The 20,793-nt window shown below is 37.4% G+C and overlaps 1 protein-coding gene across 5 annotated transcripts in view; it reads right to left on the bottom strand.

The window, feature by feature from the left end:
- MRPL1 (mitochondrial ribosomal protein L1) overlaps positions 1–20,793 on the bottom strand; it is a 115,141-nt gene that overhangs the window by 51,860 nt on the left and 42,488 nt on the right. For all 5 annotated transcript variants that reach the window (XM_059385609.1, XM_059385636.1, XM_059385644.1 and 2 more), the window contains exons 4-6: positions 20,208–20,291; positions 18,792–18,863; positions 14,905–15,016 (exon numbers count right to left, since the gene is read on the bottom strand). In XM_059385609.1, coding sequence (XP_059241592.1) covers positions 14,905–15,016; positions 18,792–18,863; positions 20,208–20,291 — 268 coding nt within the window. The remainder of the gene's footprint in view (positions 1–14,904; positions 15,017–18,791; positions 18,864–20,207; positions 20,292–20,793) is intronic.

The raw sequence follows: 20,793 nt of genomic DNA, 5'->3' as shown, positions 1-20,793 counted from the left end.
GTTATGCTCCACAAATAAGTGGAGCATAACAAATAGCATGGAGGACAAGGGGAGTTAGAGAGGAGAAGGGAGTTGAGGGAAACTGGAAGGGGAGGTGAATCATGAGAGACTGTGGACTCTGAAAAACAATCTGAGGGTTTTGAAGGGGCGGGGGGGGAGGTTGGGGGAACCAGGTGGTGGGTATTATGGAGGGCACGGATTGCATGGAGCACTGGGTGTGGTGCAAAAACAATGAATACTATTACGCTGAAAGTAAATTTAAAAAAAAATTTTTTTTTTAAATTAAGAGTCTGCCTAACAGTGCTCTTCAATAAAAATAGAATATGAAAAAAAAAAAAAAAAGAATAGTACCTTCTACGTAGTGACAGCTCAAGAATGATGTTAACTAACCTAAATCTATAACCACAATGCCTTCCTTTCTGTCACTGCGAATTGAGAGTCATGCTCTTCACAATGGCCAACCCTCTCCATTCGTGCACTGGATCCCACCACTCCCTCTCTCTACTGTCCCACCAACTTCCTTAGACATGCTTTTCTAAATCATCGTCATCAGCCTGCAAACCTGCTATGAAATCTCCCATCTTAAAATAAACTAAGTCTGCAACTTCATACTGTCTTCCAGTGACCAAGACTTCCCTGAAGGGCGTTTAAGTTTTCAAACAGCTGTCTATTTCTACTTCTTCTCCTTCCATTTCCTCTTAAATCTATTTCAATCAGGTTATCATCCACTGAAAATGGTATTTTCAAGGTCACCAATGACATTCACAATGATAAATCCAATAATCATCTCTCAGTGTTCCTCTGACTTGACCTATCAATAGCAGTTCAGAGTGTATCCCTCCTTTTCCTTCAACAGCCTGACGTGTCCTCGGAAACACTCTTCTCACTGCCGGTTCCACTCAGTTTGTTGGCTGAGCCGGCGGGCGACTTACAAGGACTTCACTACCTTAGGCCTCAGTCACTTGACTTCTCCTTCTATTCAATCACACCTCAGCAATCTCATCAGGATACGTGGCTTTAAAAACCATTTATCTACCAATAACTGCCAAATTTGTATCTCCAGCCACAGCCTCTCTCTTCCAATCACCTACTTGGTATCTCTGTCTAGATGCAGGTAGATAATTAATAAGGAGTATAAAAGGACAAATGTTTGCTGAAAGAATGAATAAATGTCCTAATTTTGAGTCTGATTTTATAGTGAAATTATGAGTGTGAAAGACCAGGGCTTAGGAAGAAAATGGAAACAGTTTTGCATTAAAACATACTGAAGAGAAGGTTCTGATGCGGTATTGAAAAAATATATACAGCATGTGTACAGTTAGAATAAGAAACCAGAAAAAAGTGATAGACTGGGGGTAATGATGCATATTTGAGTTTTCAGGCCAATTCTATCCCAAAACAAATAAAATTTTCTTTTTTTGACCTTACATATTCCTTTTTCTACCTCTTTGTCCTATAACCAAAGTGTGTCAATGTTCATTTGCATTTATCTTAGGAGCAAGATGTTGAGCATCATTTCTAGTGCTTAATGGCCACTTATACAGCTTCTTTTGTAAACTGCCTATTCAGTTCTTTTGCCCCTTTTTAAAAGCAGTCTTCTTACTGAGTCTTAAAAGTTCTTTGTACATTCTAGAAATAGTCCTTTGTCAGGTAAATATGCAGCAAATATTTTCCCACAAACGGTGGACTGTCTTTTCATCTTCTTAATGGCGTCTTCCCATGAGCCATGTTCTTAATTTTGATAGTCCATTGTAGCAATTTTTTCTTCTATGGCTCACGCTTTTGTGTCCTAAGAAATCTTTGCCTAATCCAGAGCTGTAATTTTCTTCTAGAATTTCATGGCTTTAGCCCTTATAATTAGATCTGTGATCCATTTTTAATTAATTTCTGTGTTTGATGTGAGGAAAGGGATATCGAGTTATTTAAGAAACAGTCACTGAAAACTATTCTTTCCCCATACAACCTTGGCAGCTTTGTCAAAAATCGTTTGTTCCTTAGGCGTGGGTCTGTTCGTTAACTTTCAATGTTTGATCTATACACATCCATCTTTACACCACACCACACCGCCCTGATTACTACGGCCCAGAAGTCAGGTCGTGCAGGACCTCCAATTCTGTTCTTCCTTTTTAAAAACATTTTTTATTCCAGGGCCTTTATATTTCCACTACATACTAGAATAAGTTTGTCAATTTCCAAAAAAAAATTTTTTTTTTAAGCTTTCTGGGAGCTTGACTGGGACTACACTAAATCTAGAAATGCACTAAATCTACTATAAAATGTAGGAAAAAATCCCGCTCAACAATATCGCCTTCAAATCCACAGCAATGCCATGTCCCTTGATTTACTTCAGTATGATTTAGGTATTCCTGATACTTTCAGCAATATTTAGCAGTTTTCTGTAAGTAGGTCCTGCATATTTTGTTAAAATTTATTCCTTATTTTGACTCACTATTCCTTTGACTTTTTTATTCTCTTATTAATGGAACTGTTTTATAAGTTTCATTTTGATTGGCTATTGCTGGTATAGAAAAACAGTTGATTTTGTGTATTGATCTTAAATACTGTAACCTCACTAAATTCACTTATTAGAATTCACTCATTTAGAATCCTAACTTCTGGGCATAAAGACAGTTTTATTTCTTCCTTTCCCATATGTACGCCCTTTCTTTCACTGGCCTTCGGTACAATGTTGAACATAAGTGGGGAGAGCACAAACCTTTACCTTGTTCCTGATTTTAGGTAGAAAGCATTCAGTCTTTTTTTTTTTTTTTTTTAAGATTTTTTTAATTTATTTGACTGACAGAGATCCCAAGTAGGCAGAGAGGCAGGCAGAGAGAGAGGAGAAAGCAGGCTCCTCACCAAGCAGGGAGCCGGATGTGGGGCTCCATCCCAGGATCCTGGAATCATGACCTGAGCCAAAGGCAGAGGCTTTAACCTACTGAGCAACCCAGGTGCCCCCGAAAGCATTCAGTCTTAATGGTCTCATCACTAAGAATGATATGAGCTATTTATTTTTCATAGATGTGCTTTGTCAAGGTGAAGAAGTTCACTTCTGTTTCTAGTATTCTGAGTTCTTAGCATGGCTGTGAGATTTTGTTAAATGTTCTCCCTGGATCTAGGGAGATGATCTTAAGATCTTTTTCCTTTATTCTACTAACATGATATATGATATTGATGTTCAGATGTTAAACTAACTTTGCAATCCTAGAATAAACCTCCTGCGTTAATGTTTACTAATCTTTATATACATTCCTACATATATACATAAAAACATACTGCCAGATTCAATTTGCTAATATTTTGTTAAGAATTTGTGCTTCTGGGGCGCCAGGGTGGCTCAGTGGGTTGAAGCCTCTGCCTTCGGCTCAGGTCATGGTCCCAGGGTCCTGGGATCGAGCCCCACATGGGGTTCTCTGCTCAGTGGCCCTGCTTCCTCCTCTCTGTGCCTGCCTCTCTGCCTATTTGTGATCTCTGTCTGTCAAATAAATAAATTTTAAAAATATTAAAAAAAAGGAATTTGTGCTTCTATGTTCATGAGGGATATTGATCTGTTGTTTTCTTTGCTTAGGATATCCCTGTCTACCTCTGATATCTACCTATGATATGCTGAGCTCATAAAATGAATTGGTAAGTGTTTCTTCACCATTATTTTCTAAAAGAGGTTGCGATAGATTGGTATTTTTTTTGCCTTAAATGTCGGATAGAATTCACCAGTAAGAAATCATGTGGCCCTGAACTTTTCACTGTGGGAAGCTGTAAATTACTAATTCAATTTCTTCAGCTGATATAGATCCATGGAGATTTTCTACTCTCCTAGACACTGCGGTGATCTGTGTCTTACAAGGAATTTGCCCATTTCATTGGCATAACAGTCCTTGTCTCAAAAGTCTATTTTGTCTGGTATTAATATAGTCAATCCAAGTCACTAATCCTTACTGTATATTTTTTTTTTAAGACTTTATTTATTTATTTATCTGACAGAGAGAGACAGAAAGAGTACAAGTAGGAGAAACAGCAGGCAGAGGGAGAGGGAGAAGCAGGCTCCCTGCTGAGCAGAAAGGCTGATGTGGAGCTGGATCCCAGGACCTGGGATCATGATCTCAGCTGAAGGCAGATGCTTAACCAATTGAGCCACCCAGGAGCACCTTGTTGGTGTATCTTTAGCTATCATTTAACTTTCAACCTATTCGTGTACTTGCATATAAAGTGTCTCCTGTAAACACCATATAACTGAATTGTTTTTTCCTTTGTTTTATAATCCCTGCCTTTTGGGTGGAATGTTTATTCATTCCATTTCCAATTAACAAGACTAATGATATGGCTGGATTTAGGTCTTCACTTGATGTGTCTTCCATTTGCTGATCTCCTATGCTCTGTTCTCCTCTACTGCCTTCTTTTCTTTCAGAAAAAAATATTTTAGTTTATCTTTTTCATTTTTTATTCCTCTACTTAGTTTTAACCTGCGCCTCTTCGTGTAGGTTTCTCACTCACTCCGGAGATCACCGTGCGCGTGCTTACTTATCGCAACCTACTTCATCTTCACACTGACTTCCCGGAAAACAGGATAAATTTGTGCCAGCCTAAGTCCATCTTCCCTCCACCACCCGATATTACGATCCTGCCCAAACCTATTTCACTTCCCATATATTCATCGTATACACCGGGTTATTAACAACAGAAATCAAGGACTCATTCTAGATTCCTCCCTCGCCCTTAACCCCACATCTAATCCCTAACTCCTGCTCCTTCAGCCTCCTCGCTATGCCACAACAGCTCTCCTCCTCTCCGCTTTTACTGCCACTGCTCAAATTCTGTCCTTATTCATCTTATACTTAGACTACCACATTAGCCTCCTACTGGTCTCTATTAGAGTCTCATCATTTCCCTATCAGCACACTGTCACTTACACAGCTCCCACACAGTCATTCTAATATGCAAATCTTACATCATTCTTCTGAGCACCATTTTTCAATGGCTCCTAACTGCATAAAGGATCAAATCTAATCTCCACAGTACGTCACACAAAGCCCTCGGTGATCTGGCCCACTGCCTATCACTGTCTAACCCCGCTGACCACCGCTATCTGATAAAACGTTATGTGCCAAATGACAGAAAGGTATTTATAATTTCCTGAATACAACTGGGTTTCTCATACTTTTGTTCATAGTATAGGCCATTTCCTCTATCTGGAATGTTCTCCCCATGCATGTCAGAAGAAAATACCTACTCATGCTTAACCTCTTCACTGCTATTTCTTTCCTATAATCAGATTCTACAAAGTAGTCCTCCATTCCTCTCGGCACGTTGTACGCTGTACACGAGTACACTTTCCGCGTTTTAGTGCAGCAGTTTATTCTTGCCTCTCTGGCCTCTCAAAGTTTATCTCCTAAAAGACGGGAACTACCTTTTTCTCTTTCAATCCTCAATACTACGTGCACTACCTGGCACACAACAGGTACTCAGCTGTTACCTATGTGCTTATTCAGTAAATGACTGGTGAAAGTAGAAACGATCTATGAAGGCGTGAAAAAGAATGCCTCCTCCTAAACCAACTGCAGAGAACAAGCGGCTTCCTCAGGAACTGCAGGGAGTCAGTAACAGCGCAGTGCATCTCTGATCTGTTCTTATCACCCAGCCCACGCTAAGCTCTTACATACACTATAACAAAAACACTAGACAGAGATGTTATCATGAGACCCATTTTGTAGATGAATAAACAGAGGCATAAAAATGTTAAAAAGCTGGTTCAAGGTCATAGTAAGTGATAAATCCAAGACTGAGAGAGGTTTATATTAACTACTGTTCTATTCTGCTTTTCAATATAGCCCAATGTTAAATCCTCATTGCTATTTCTAGGCCTCTGCGAGCCCGTCCTGCCAGGTAATTGCTCCATTCTTCGCCTTCTCTCTTCTCTGTGCTTCTCTCAGTACTCTGTACTTTGTAACTTCTCTCCTTGTTCCTTCTTCCTTTCCCTTTCTTTCCCTCCAATTCTACCAGTTTCCACAATGAACATAAGCAGTACTAAACTGTATGACCAGGCAATTCGCCCTAACATTCTCTTTTCTTCTTTACCCAAAAACATTATAGGAAAGAAGCAAGTAGAATAAAACAAGACAGGGATGCAAAGTAGGAACAGTAGGAAGGAGGTGAATAAAGATTGTATAGTATAAAAGAAGTCTCAAGAAACAAAAAAAACCTTCTAAGAAGAGATCTTTGAATGTGGCAAAAGAGAACTGATGATTACTACTGAGCGCAAGTTCAGCGGAATTGTGAGAGGGAGGGATGGACGACAGACTAACACTTGGTAAGGCAGTGGCACCCAACCCGGGAAGACCACCTGTTTAAAAAAACTTCGTATGAAACAACAGAAAAGATAAGATCGTAGCTAGAAAGGATAGCTAAGTCAAAGAAAGGTTTTGGGGGTATGTGTTTTGTTTTTTGTTGTTTTGTTTAACTAGAGAATCTAAGCATGATTAAATATTAAATTAAACCAGTTTTCCTGTTGCAAAAAACAAAAGTGATAGTTCTGTCACAGGACCTTGTCTGTCTTGTTCATACTCAGCACACTCAAGGCTTGGGATGTAGTAGTTACTCAATAACTGTACATACAATTACTCTAATCCAGAAAAATCTATAAATTATAGGTAATTCGTTCCTCAGTTGATTAATTCAATGCTGTATCTTTTATCAACTGAATGTCGCATTAAATGTGCATTCATAGTACAAAATATTTTTTTGTTTTTTTGTTTTCCTTTATGCAGTTAGGAGCCATTGAAAAGTATTTGTTGAGTCCCACTGTGTGCCACATTATTACTCTACAGAGTAGTGAACAAAAATAAAAAATGCTCATACTTCAGTGAGAAGAACCAAGTACACATTCACAACAAAAAAGATATAAAATGAAAGACAAAAATCATCGCTTTATCTCAGTAGATACAGAAAAAACAGTGACAAATTTCAACATCCACTCATGATAAAAACTCTCAACATCGATATAGAAGGAACATACCTCAATCTAATAAAGGCAGAATGTGACAAATCTACAGTTAACACTATACTCAAAGGTTAACAAACTGAAGTTTTTCCTCAAAAATCAGGAGTAAGATAAAGATGTCCACTCTTGCCACTTTCATTCAACACCTACTAGAAGTCTTAGCCACAGCAATTAGACAAGAAAAAAATAAATAAAAGGCATCCAAACTGGTAAGAAAAAAGAAAACTGTTACTATATGCTGATAATATAATGCTATAAAGAAAACCCTAGGGGCGCCTGAGTGGCTCAGTGGGTTAAGGCCTCTGCCTTCGGCTCGGGTAGTGATCTCAGGGTCCTGGGATCGAGCCCCATATCGGGCTCTCTGCTCGGCAGGGATCCTGCTTCCTCCTCTGTCTCTTCCTGCCTCTCTGCCCACTTGCAATCTCTGTCTATCAAATAAATAAATAAAATCTTAAAAAAAAAAAAAAAAGAAAGAAAACCCTAAAAACCACTAAGAAATATTAAAAGTAATAAGGGTTGTCTGGGTGCCTCAGTTGATTGTCTGTCTTTGGCTCAGGTCATGATTTCAGAGTCCTGGGATCAAGCCCCACATTGGCTCTACACTCAGTGAGAAGTCTGCTTCTCGGGGTGCCTGGGTGGCTCAGTGGGTTAAAGCTTCTGCCTTCGGCTCAGTTCATGATCTCGGGGTCTTGCGACTGAGCCCCACATCAGGCGCTCTGCTCAGCGGGGAGCCTGCTTCCCCCTCTCTCTCTCTGCCTGCCTCTCTGCCTACTTTGATCTCTGTCTGTCAAATAAATAAATAAAATCTTTAAAAAAAAAGTCTGCTTCTCCCTCTCCCTTTGCCCCTGCTCATGCTAGCTCTCTCTCTAATAAATAAATAAAATCTTTTTTTTTTAAAGACAGACCTTATTTATTTATTTATTTTTAAAAGATTTTATTCATTTATTTGATAGAGATCACAAGTAGGCAGAGAGGCAGGCAGAGAGAGGTGGTGGGGGGTTGGGGGGGGGGGGAAGCAGGCTTCCTGCTAAGCAAAGAGCTCAATGCAGGGCTTGATCCCAGGACCCTGAGGATCACGACCTGAGCTGAAGGCAGAGCCTTAAACCACTGAGCCACCCAGGTGCCCCAAATAAATAAAATCTAAAAAAAAAAAAAAAAAAAAACAATTCAGTAGGCTTACAGAATACAAAATTAATATACAGAAATCTGCATTTCTATACACTAAAAATGAATAGCAAAAAGAGAAATTAATAATCCCATTTACAATTGCACTAAAAGAGAATAAAATACCTAGGAATAAATTTGACCAAGGAGGTGAAAGACTGAAAACTACAGAACATGGATGAAAGAAACTGAAGATGACAGAAACAAATGGAAAGATATTCCATGCTCACGAACTGAAGGAATATTATGTTAAAATTAAGCAGTATGTTAAAATGTCCATACTACCCAAAGCAATTTACAGATTCAATAGAATACCTATCAATACCAACAACATTTTTCACAGAACTAGAACAAATAATCCTAAAATCTGTATGGAACCACAAAAGACCCTGAATACCCAAAGCAATCTTGAAAAAAAGGAACACAACTGGAGATACCACAATCCCAGATTTCAAGATCCACTACCAAGTTGTAGTAATCAGAAAAGTACGGTACTGGCACAAAAACAGATACATGGGCCAATGGAACAGGACAGAGAGCCCAGAAATAAACCTACATTTACATGGTAAATTAATCTTCGACAAAGGGGCAAGGTATACAATGGGCGAAAAGACAGTGTCTTCAATAAATAGTACTGGGAAAAGTGGGACAGCTACATGCAAAGGAATGAAACTGGACCACTCTTACACCATACACAAAAATAAACTCAAAATGTGTTAAAGACCTAAATGTGGGACCTAAAACCATAAAACTCCTAGAAAAAACAAAGGCAATAATGTCTGACATCAATCTCAGCAACATTTTTCTAGATATGTCTCCTCAGGCAAGGGAAACAAAAGCACAATTAATCTAACGGGACTACACACACACAAAAATAAATAAAAAGCTTTTGCATAGTGAAGGAAATCAGTAACAAAACGAAAAGGCAACCTACTGAGTGGGAGAAGGTATGTCAATATATCACACACACACACACACACACACACACACACACGCAACATACCTGATAGATCAGATAGCAGGTTAACAGCTATGTAACTATATAAAGACCTTACACAACTCAACACCAGAAAAACAATCCAATTAAAAATGGGCAGAGGATCTGAGACATTTTTACAAAAAAGACATGCAGAGGGCCGAAAGACACATGAAAAGATGTTCAACATCACTAATCATAGGAAAATGAAGATCAAAACCACAAAGAGACATCACTTCACACCTGGCCAGAACGGCAGGTACGAAAAACACGGGAAGTAAGCAGCACAGGTGAGGATGTGGTGAGAAAGGAACCCTTGTGCACTGTCGGCAGGAACATGAATGGTGCAGCCAGTGTGTACGACAGTATGGAGGTTCCTCAAAACCTTAAAGACAGAAATACATACAATCCAGTAATTCCCCAGCTGGGTATCTACCCAAAGAAAATGAACACACTATTCAAAAATATATATACAGGCACCCCTATGTTTACTGCAGCATTATCTGCAACACCAAGATACAGAAGCAACCCAAGTGTCCATCAATAGATGAATGGATAGAAAAAGGTGTGGTGTGTGTAGTAAATGGAATGCTCCTCAGCCATAAACAAGTATGAGACCTCACCATTGTGACAACATGGATGGACCTGGGGGTACTATGCGAAGTGAAGTAAGTCAGGTAGAGAGAGGAAAATACTATATGATTTCACTTACATATGTAATCTAAAAAACAAAACAAATGAACAAACAAAAAGGCAAAAATGACCTATAAATACTGAGAACAACATGGTGGTAGCCAGAGTAAGATGTTAAGAGTGTTAAGTCCTAAAAAATATTAAAAACCACAATAATGAAAAATACAGTGATAAGGGGCATGGGGAGTAACAGCTGATATGGAAGCCTCTCTATTTGGGTGATGTCTGAATGAGGAAGTGAACCAAGCCAACAATCAAAGAGCATCACAGACAGACGGGACAATGAGTCCGAAGATGCGAGAAGGGAGAACACCTAGTGTGTGTGCGGAAGAGCACGGAGGCCGCCGTAGCCGGAGTGAAGGAAATGAGGGAAGAGTAACAGAACCAGCTGTAATACATCAATAACTCATCTTTAGTAACTAGAAATATTCATAATAATCATTGGAATCTTTCATACACAGCTTGAAAACTAATACATGAGGGAGGAGACTTGGGAAAATTTCAAATTCATTACTGTGTAAAAATTCCCTATGTCTTAGTATTTTTCTTCATATAACCAAAGAGTTCTAATTATCTCAATAATGCAAGCAATCCTCTTACATACGCCACGTCAATCTATGAATTAAAGCTGTTTCACATTAGGTTTCAATAAGTTCACATCCACTAGTCTCAAATATGATACAACACCAACTTCCACACGGAAAGGGTGTCCTACTCAGCAGATAGGAATACTCAGGCCGCGACCACACCCTTTCGACAATACTCCAACTGCAGCACTGATGCTCAATTCTACACGTTAAAAGGAATACACGTTAGTGGGGCGCCTGGGTGGCTCAGTGGGTTAAGCCTCTGCCTTCGGCTCAGGTCATGATCTCAGGGTCCTGGGATCGAGTCCCGCATCGGGCTCTCTGCTCAGCAGGGAGCCTGCTTCCCTCTCTCTCTCTGCCTGCCTCTCTGTCTACTTGTGATCTTGTGATCTCTGTCAAATAAATAAATAAAATCTTTAAAAAAAAAAAGGGAATACACGTTAGAGTCTAATTTCCTAATCACGTCCCTTTTCTATCAACCTGCCAATAACTTAGCATGGTTTAAAAGAATTTAACTTTCTCCGTATATGCCATAATACCCACCCACGGGTTAATATGTGTAATATAAAATGAATTCCCTTAAGTCAAGATATTCTTCATACTCATATTTTTTTGTTTAATAAGTGCTAAAAGACAGATTAGCAACTTAAAATCTAATTTATCAATAAAACATATCTATATTAGAGATGAAGGAATTTCAGGGGGCACTTACATTGGAAGAAAAAAAGGTAGTTGACAAGCAAAATGAAGCCCATTTTCTTCTAAGAAATGCCTTTTTTTTTTTTTAATAAATAAAAAAGAAATAATACTAGGAAAAGCAGCCAAATGTGCATTTGAAAAATAGGGAACTTGCCTACAGTTACGTAAGCAATTAAAATAAAGTGAATAAATATGCAGCATTAAACATGCTGCAAAATGTGCACACTCAATCCAGCCAAGACAGTTACACCCACTCCCATTAGTAAAACAAAATATAAGACAAAATGGGAAACTAATGAGCTCAGCTGCAGGGGCCCGTTTGTTTGTTTTTTAATTTCATCCATTTGCTCAAAACGTAGTTTCTATTTTACCCTAAAGTCTTTTGTTGGATATAAGGGGAATCAAATGTTCCTGAACAAAAATCGGAATAAGCTCTGAAAATGCGTAATACAAGCCTCATTTGTTCTAACGCACATCTGGTGTGTTCTGTTTTAACATTTTTGACAGGTTAATCGTTTGTCTTCGTGTTTAAAGAACACAAATGTTTTGCGGATACTGTTAAACAGATCCTGGGGCAGGAAAGGGGTGATGGTGAAAAGACCATGTTCGAGGTGGAGAAAGGTCTACCTCTTCAAGATGCTTTGTTAAAGCGAATGGATTCGGGGTGGCGGGGGTGGGTGTGCAGACACTACATACCTAAGAAACTTGACCATGGTATACAGAAGCTACGACTCGTTATGAAAGTACAAAATAAAGTCAATTTAAAAAAATAAACATTTTAAAGGGTCACTTTTCTTATTTGAAATAAATAATTTGAAAACCTTCCCAGTGAAAAAACAATAGTCTCAAGTTCTATGATGAAAATGGTAATTTAAAAATTCAAGGTTAACGAACAAAGAAAATAGAGACCAAAAGGATTACTTAGAGAATGAAAAAGTAGCAAAGGTGACAAAGTTAACTTCTGTGAAAAATCACATCACCATGCAAACCAAGAAGATGACTGGATACTGATACCTGGTATTCAGTTTCACTTTTAATTGACTATATTTAGTATTATCTGGTTTTGGTGAACTTGAATTTAACTGGAAACAAAAAAATTATGAGAAATACTTTCATCAAACTCAACTGTAATTCTGGTTTAAATTTTAAAATAATGTTCAGTTTCAGGTTTTACTTGGGAAAGAATGTAAGTTTGATTCCACGAAAACAAATACCCTCATAATGGATATCCCTAATAGAAAGCACCAAACCACAGTCAGACACCTACAAGGATGTGTTCTTTAATGCAGGTTACCAAATATAAACAAACAAAATTCTACAACAATAAAAGAATCGGAGAGGACCTTTGAATTTGCTTAAAGTACAGAACACAATCTATAATTCAGGTTAAGTAATATGGCCATAAAATATGATGAATTAGTTCAACTTGAATTAAAATGTAAACATGAATCTACTAAAACATTTTTGAAATACTTGCTCTGTTTATACTATAAAATTTCCCCCAAATCCAGCATGCCCAAAACAAACTATGTCAGCAAATGAACTTCTCTTTCCTTCCAAATCTATTCCATTTCCATTAATATCAACTTTTTAGGAGATCCCTAGGCTTCAAAATCTCAGCATCCTATGACTCCCCCTCTCCTCCCCACAGCCTCTCCATTCCCAATTGCGAGCACAAAGATCCAGTGTCTTTGACATATATCTCCTTACTACAGTCTCATTATGAGGACTTCAGTTTAAATATTACCTTTACTAGTCCTGGCAATTGCACTTAAACTGTTCTTCCAACTTCAAGTTTTGATTCAGGCCAATACATCTTACAAATTCTCTCTGGATTAAAGCTCTAAGGAACGCCCCATTTTTTTTTTTTTTTAAGATTTTATTTATTTATTTGACAGAGAGAAAGAGGGAGATCAGAAGCAGGCAGACAGGCAGGCAGAGAGAGAGGGGGAAGCAGGCTCCCCGCTGAGCAGAGAGCCCAATGTGGGACTTGATCTCAGGACTCTGAGATCATGACCTGAGCTGAAGGCAGAGGCTTAACCCACTGAGCCACCCAGGCGCCCCAGGAACTCCCCATTTTTAAAACTTCTAAGAGTTTTTAAAAGGGGAATAGAAGTCCAAGCTTCTTAGGATCTTATTCAAGATCCTTCTCGGGGTGCCTGGGTGGCTCAGTCAGTTAAGTGGCTGCCTTCGGCTCAGGTCATGATCCCAAGGTCTTGGGATCGAGCCCCACATCAGGCTTCCCACTGAGCGGGGAGCCTGCCTCTCTGTCTCCCTCTGCCTGCCTCTCTGCCTACTTGTGATCTCTAGCTCTCTGTCAAATAAATAAATAAAATCTTCAAAAAAAAAAAAAGATCCTTCTCAATATGGTATCAATCTTCCAATGTGATTACCATTATTTGCTTTGATTCAGCATAGGAGTAACCATTCATTACAAGCCAAAGAGAAGTAACTGTTAATTTTTTGTATATAGCCTATAATATCTGACTTATTTCAATGTATACCATTAATAAATTCCTTCTATTTAAAATAATATCACCCTTAATCCACCCATCCAATTATTCAAGGTACAGTTTTTATGTTTATTTATTTTTTAAGGAGTCTCCACACCAACGTGGGGTTTCAATTCAGAACTCTGAGATCGAGAGTCACATGCTCTACCAACTGAGCCAGGCAGTTGCCCTTTTTAAGTTACAGCTTAATTTCGTTTTTTAAGATTTTATTTAATTTTTTAATTTTTTATTTTTTTAATTTCTTTTCAGCATACCAGAATTCATCATTTATGCACCACACCCAGTGCTCCATGCAATCCATGCCCTCTCTAATACCCACCACTGGCTCACTCAACCTCCCACCCCCTGCCCCTTCAAAACCCTCAGTTTGATTCCCAGAGTCCACAGTCTCTCATGGTTCATCTCCCCCTCCAATTTCCCCCAATTCCCTTCTCCTCTCCTTCTCCCCATGTCCTCCGTGTTATTCCTTATGCTCCACAAGTAAGTGAAACTATATGCTAACTGACTCTCTCTGCTTGACTTATTTCAAAGATTTTATTTTTATTTTTACGTAATCTCTATACCCATCATAGGGCTTGAACTCACAAGACTGAGGTCAAGAGTCATATCCTCCACCAACTGAGCCAGCCAGGTGCCCCTCAAGTTATAGTTTAAATGTTTTCTCCTTCAGCATGCCTTCTCTGATTTCCCCAACAATGTGTAAATTCCTCCTCTACCAAACACCCTTGGCATCCTGTGAATTTATCATATACTACTTTACACTACGGCTATTTATGTAGCAACATTACTTCCTACCAGATTTTGTAAGGGGGAAATATCCATAATGGGAAAGTTCTTTAAGGGAAGTATCTACAGAGCCATGTACACAGTAAGCATTTATATATGTATGTATATATATGCATATACATGTGTATTATAATATATAAATATACATATGTTGAATGCTGGCATAAATAAGCATCATATTAATAAAGAAGTATAAAATAGTATGGTAACATACCTAAGGAGTAGTAAGTATCATTAATTTCAAACCTAAGTATGGCCTAAATTTAAAGAACTGGTATTATAAAGTAACTAGGTCTTCAAATGATTAGATTACCAATATTTATGCCAAAGGGGAAAAAAAATCAAATCCACACGTTCTTCACAGAACACAAAATTCAAATACCAGAATATATTTACTCTACATTTACATTAGCAGTTTTGTTTTATAACTAAACATACATATCAGAAAGTTGTTGACAGCATATTAAAATAATAAAAAGAATTCTCCCTTACTTCGAGTTAGTTTTGGAAATCTTTTTTTCAGCTTTTTCTTTAATGGGTTAAGCTCGGGCATTATTTCTGGAACAGCTACATAAAAGTCTGATTGAATTTCATCATCCAAAATCTGAAAATTGGGAGAAAAGATTAAACCTTAGATTATATGAAAAGGTTTATCCTTCTGAAAATTAAGTATAATGTAGTAATTTCCCTTATAATTTAGAAAAGAGACATTAAGCACAATTCTTTCCTTCAAACATCCTACAAACACATTTACCAATTATGAAAACCATTAGAACCAAAACATTTTCTGATGTTCTCTTTTAAAAATAGCCACATCCTTTTAAACAAAACAAAACCAGTTACTGGGTTTAATTCTTCTGTGGGGTTATGTTAGGCAAAAGCGTAATAAACTAGAAGACAGCACTGATGTGCACATGGCCCATATACTCCTACGAAGTTGAATTTATCTGTCTATTAAAACTGAAGACACAAGGCTGAAAATTTTGCAATATATCATATGTAAAATTAATAACACTCAAATCACTAGCAACTGCACTGCTTTCCTAAATTCAGAGCATCAAGAGAACTAATCTATAATTATTTTCACAAAGAACTGAAACTAAAATTCTATTTGCCTCCAATAACTAAAAATAAAAGAGGCGTGGGATGGTCAAAGACAAATTCTTTTATAATTTATTTATCCACACTCTAATTCCACTTTAATAGCAAAAGGAATAATATTCAATTTTTAAAAGACAGTTTTAATTAAGTAAGGCAAACATCCGAAATAATTATTAGACTACTATAGTATATTCCTTTTAAACATGTAGTTGCTCACAAAATGATTACAAAAACATTTAGTTGATTACAAAAAAGCAAGTTTTTAGAAAAACACTGCCTGGACAACAAGTATTTCACCAGTGGTTCTTTTTGCACACAGTATTATCATAATATGTCATTCAAAGACGTGGTTTGGCCTTACACAGTGAACCCTAAAATCTTGTACCATGGCAAAATTAAGCACTGATTCTGGAATTTTACCTTCCTGTTATTATTCTTATTTTTCCAAATTCTTTACTCCCTGAATAACTTACTATGGTCCCCTTAACAATAACAACTTGCATTAGATGAGCACTTACCACATGTACAAAGCATCTGCTAACATGTCAAATGAGCCAGTTCTTACAATAACGCTATGAGGCCAGTACCAATATTGACCATATAGGAAACTGAGGGCTGAGGGCAGATTAGTCAGTCTGTGCACTAATAAAGAGCAGACACAAATTTCAAACACATGCAATGTGGTTCCAGAACCCAGGGGTCTTATTCATAGAAATATGAAAACAGAGGCAATTTTGAAACATCAAAGAATTACATGTGAAATGTCTACTCTAAGACCTTTCAATACGGATTTTATGACATGCTCCTTTAAATTTAAAATTATGTTTAAAAGTTATGTTATAGTTGGGGCGCCTGGGTGGCTCTGTGGGTTAAGCCTCTGCCTTTGGCTCAGGTCATGATCTCAGGATCCTGGGATCGAGCCCCGCATCGGGCTCTCTGCTTGGCAGGGAGCCTGCTTCCCCCTCTCTCTCTGCCTGCCTCTCTGCCTCCTCGTGATCTCTGTCTGTCAAGTAAATAAATAAATAAATCTTAAAAAAAAAAAAGTTATGTTACAGTTAACCTTAAGATCACCTCTTGGAAGAATATAAAATGATATAAATGAAAACCATGCTTTAGAGACAAGTAAAAATGAAGTTATGAAACAAAATGAATTTATTAAAGACCTTTCTTAGGAAATGACTATTAGTTCAGTAAATTTATCCTACATTTACATTTTGTAAGTGTTAAGTAAAACAGCATTTAACTTAACTAAAAAATACAGAAATATGTTAAAAAAAAATTACAGCCATGATGCTATTTACCAAAACTGTCTTGAATTTATCTCATAATCTGAATAGCTTCTAAAAATAACATGGTTGAAGGGCACTGGATGGCTCAGTCAGTTGGGCAGCTGACTCTTGGTTCTGGCTCAGGTCTTGAGCTCAGGGCAGACTCTGTTTGAGGATTCTCCCTCTCCCTCTGTCCCTCCCCCTGTTCACATGAACACTCTCTGTCTCTCTCTATCCAGTTAAAAAAAAAAAAACCTCTAAAAAATAAAAATAAAAAAATAACATGGATGAGCTCTTTTGAAAGATTATGCTAGTGATGCCTTATACAGCTGGCATTTTCTCTCTAGTAATCAATCACCACTGGTACCCTTAAAGAGATATTCTGTACCTGTAACATTCTATTTACCAAATAACTTCAAAATGTGCTTGGTTTTCTTATTTGGGTTACTTTTTCAAATGTGTTTTATTTAATAAACTTAATTCTACAGAACACATCCTGCTCCCTTACCATTTTTTTCTTGAGAAGTAATTTCTTGCTTCACATTTAACTTCATTTAAACTCTATTGTTGTTTTGACAGTTCTACAAGACACTCTTATGCTTTCAGGAAAAAAAAAAAAAAACAGACGGAAGGCGGTACACTAACTTAGTTCAGACGAGGTAGTTCTCTGGGCTCCGGAAACTAAGCTCTATTTTCTCTAATTCCAAAGAATCTGTGGTATTGCTTATTTTTTAAAAATTAAATGAATTTTAATAATTTTATTAAAGTTTATGATACATGGTACCACCCTCTGACTTTGACCCAGTCTCAGTGAAAGCATAATCTCTTTGTATTTTCCATTAGTGCTACTCCCAAGAGCCATTTTGGAGACTCTCCTTTAAAATCCAGAATCCCCACCACATTTAGAGGAGTACTGGGGTGGGAAAAAACAAACCACAAGCACTCTTGTCCATCCCAAAGAAAGAGCCTAGTTCAAACTTTCCCCAAATCAAAATCTGGATACAAAACAAAGAGAAATTTTCAAATCACTTTCTCCTGTTCTAAAAACAAAAAGGTTTTCTATAACTTTTTTCTTTTTTTTTTTCCTTTAAGAGTTTATCTATGTATTTGAAAACAGAGAGAGAAAGAGAAAGACAGAGAGCATGGTGGGGGGTGGGGGGGACCCCAAGCACACTCCCTGCTGAGCAGGGAGCTTGATCCAGGACTCCATCCCAGGACCCTGAGATCATGACCTGAGCCGAGACGCTTAACTGGCTGAGCCACCCAGGTGCCCCATTTTCTATAACCTTCAATTAAATTTAGAAGATTTTAGACACTATTAAGGAAAATCTCTTGTATTTTTAAAAATAATGTTCAAAACTCAACAGCCATGCCTCTTCTTCTCACCGCTTAAAAAACAAAACAAAACAAAAAAACATCATTCTGGTTGCAAACCAGCTCCACAAATGCTTTGTTACTTTCTCAACACAATTTCCATAACCACTCACTGCCTCGTGCTAAGCCTATGCAACTCTGAAGTCGCTGGTGAGTAAAAGTTAAGAGTAATCAGAAGTATTGTATTACTACAGAGGTCAGATACTATCCTTTGTGATCTGTAAAGTTAATCACGTTTTTCACTCCAAAGCAAAACAAATATTTGATCTTCAAAACATGAACAGTGACATTCATGAGTTCGACCTTTTAAACTTCATCTTAAATCTCGTATTCAAAACCATAAAGAGTCATATTGCCCCTTCCAGTCTACCCACAAAGACTCTCACAAACATAAGAAGCAAGGGGTTAAAAAAAAACATGAAATAAATCAAGCATAATTAATATCAGACTGGTTAGTTTTTTTCTTAGCTTGATTTTGAGACTCAAAAGAGTAGGAAATTTTTTCCCTGTTTTCCAGAACTTTACAACCATCTGTCAAAAGATATAGGCATAGCAGTTAGGTTCCACATGAACTAAATCAATGGATGGCAAAGACAGCACTTTCTGTAACTACTGAACATGAAGACAACACCGTACCTTCTGAATCAGATTAACTCCTCCTGCAAATGCAGCTCCATGTTCTTCTGCTATTTTAATCTCAGATGCATTCTACAAAAATACAATAGTTTGAACATCAATCTTTAAACAAATTCAGTCTGATTTCAAGTATTTTGTAAGAAATAATATCACAGTTCAAAGTAAAAATTGTGGTTTTTACTTTTAAGTGAAAAGTCATCATTTCTCATTCTCAGAGATACTGTCTCCTGAACAAGTTTACTTGTAGGTGACTAAGGCATTTCTTGAATAACACATGAGGAAATACGTGTGAAATGACATATTAGGAACCTAAGACATGGCTCAATCAAACTCTTCAATGCCTTCAATACATCATCTTCCAAAAGTAAACGATTAAAGATTATTTAGTTTTGCTACCTTAAATGAAGATATCTTATCAAACCAAAGAGGAAAGTTACTTAAGAAATTATAGAATCAAAACTATATTGTACACCTGAAACTAATATAATACTGTATGGTAACTAACTAAAATTAAAAACTTTAAAAAAATTTAGCCAGTTGTCTGAAAATTCGAAAGAAAAATATACAGTATTAGTTATTTTCCATGTTCCTTTTATGCCATTTGGTTTTACTGTGAAAATGTTATCACTCCCTTAAGTCACTCAAGTTTTGTAGGTTTCCCACAGCTATATTCTCCATTTGTCTGGGGGAAAAAAAGTAAATCATCTCTTCCTTGAAAGCGAAGCAGATACAGAAAATTCAAAATGTTCTACAAAACAAATTCAGAAATACATTACAAATGTGTGTAATACAAAAAGACTAATAAAGAGCCATATGACTCTATTTGTTACAGCCTCAACTTTTCTGGTTTCCAGACCAGGTGTTTTTAAGTGTGGTCTCTAGGTCTTCACAGCACTAACTGGGCCCATTGCTTTAAAATAATTTTACTGGGCACCTGAGTGGCTCAGTGGTTTAAGCCTCTATCTTCAACTCAGGTCATGATCTCAGGGTCCTGGGATCAAGCACCACATGGGGGTTCCCTGCTCAGTGGGGAGCCTGCTTCTCCCTCTCCGGCTGCCACCGCTCCCCCTGCTTGTGTGTCTGCGTGGGTACATGCACTCTCTTCCTCTCTCTGTCAAATAAATAAATAAAAATCTTAAAAAATAAAATTTCATTGTTTTTGTTTGAGAATATTTTCAGTAGGAAGCAAAAGCCAGCAGGACAAATTCTTTTTTTTTTTTTTTTCAGTTTCTTATGAGAAACATAATGTAGCAGACTAATAATGATGAAATTAATATTCTGGGTTAGCACTTTCTCAAATGACATAACTCAAGTAAGTCATCTAACTGCTTCAAATGGAAAAAGTAAGACTACATGAATAGTCTACACGATATGTAAAAAAAAAAATGATACGAAAAGTTGACAAAGGTTACTCACCCCTGTAAATACAGCAACTTTATTGATTTCTGAAATGAATGGGTATGGAAAACGAAGAACACTGGCAAACGGCTCCACTTTTTTCTAAATACACAACAATGGAAGAATTCATTCATCTTTTCTATATACCTCACCTCTATAAAAAACAAAACTGATATGCTTTGTTTTCAATGTTTTAATTCTACCATATGTCCTCTAGTCTAGAACTATTCACTGATTACAATTTAAAGCTAAGAGACTATATTTCTTTTGTATATTGAAAATCTGCATCTCTCTCCCCACCTCCACAGTGCCACAGCACTTGGCTTCTATGTCTACACCATTCAACACAATCTGTCATACAGTAAGTGATGTGTTCGCACACCCGTATCTTCCCCAGCACCCAGGATAATGCTTTCTACATGGTAGACATCAATCAATATTCACTACCTTGAATTAAATTCAAAAGAACATGTCATTTTTTTGGAGACCATCAAGGAGGATATGAGCACAGCTGTGCATGATGGATGACAGAAAATATCCAGCTAATATGCTCAGTAGGTCTCTATTAACCCTGAACCTAAGACAGAACGCCAAGCCTGAAAGG

Source organism: Mustela nigripes, chromosome 1, assembly GCF_022355385.1.
Source record: "Mustela nigripes isolate SB6536 chromosome 1, MUSNIG.SB6536, whole genome shotgun sequence".
NCBI classification, from domain to species: domain Eukaryota; kingdom Metazoa; phylum Chordata; class Mammalia; order Carnivora; family Mustelidae; genus Mustela; species Mustela nigripes.
Note: the sequence above shows the minus strand (reverse complement) of the source record. Positions and strands in the feature narration are given on the sequence as shown.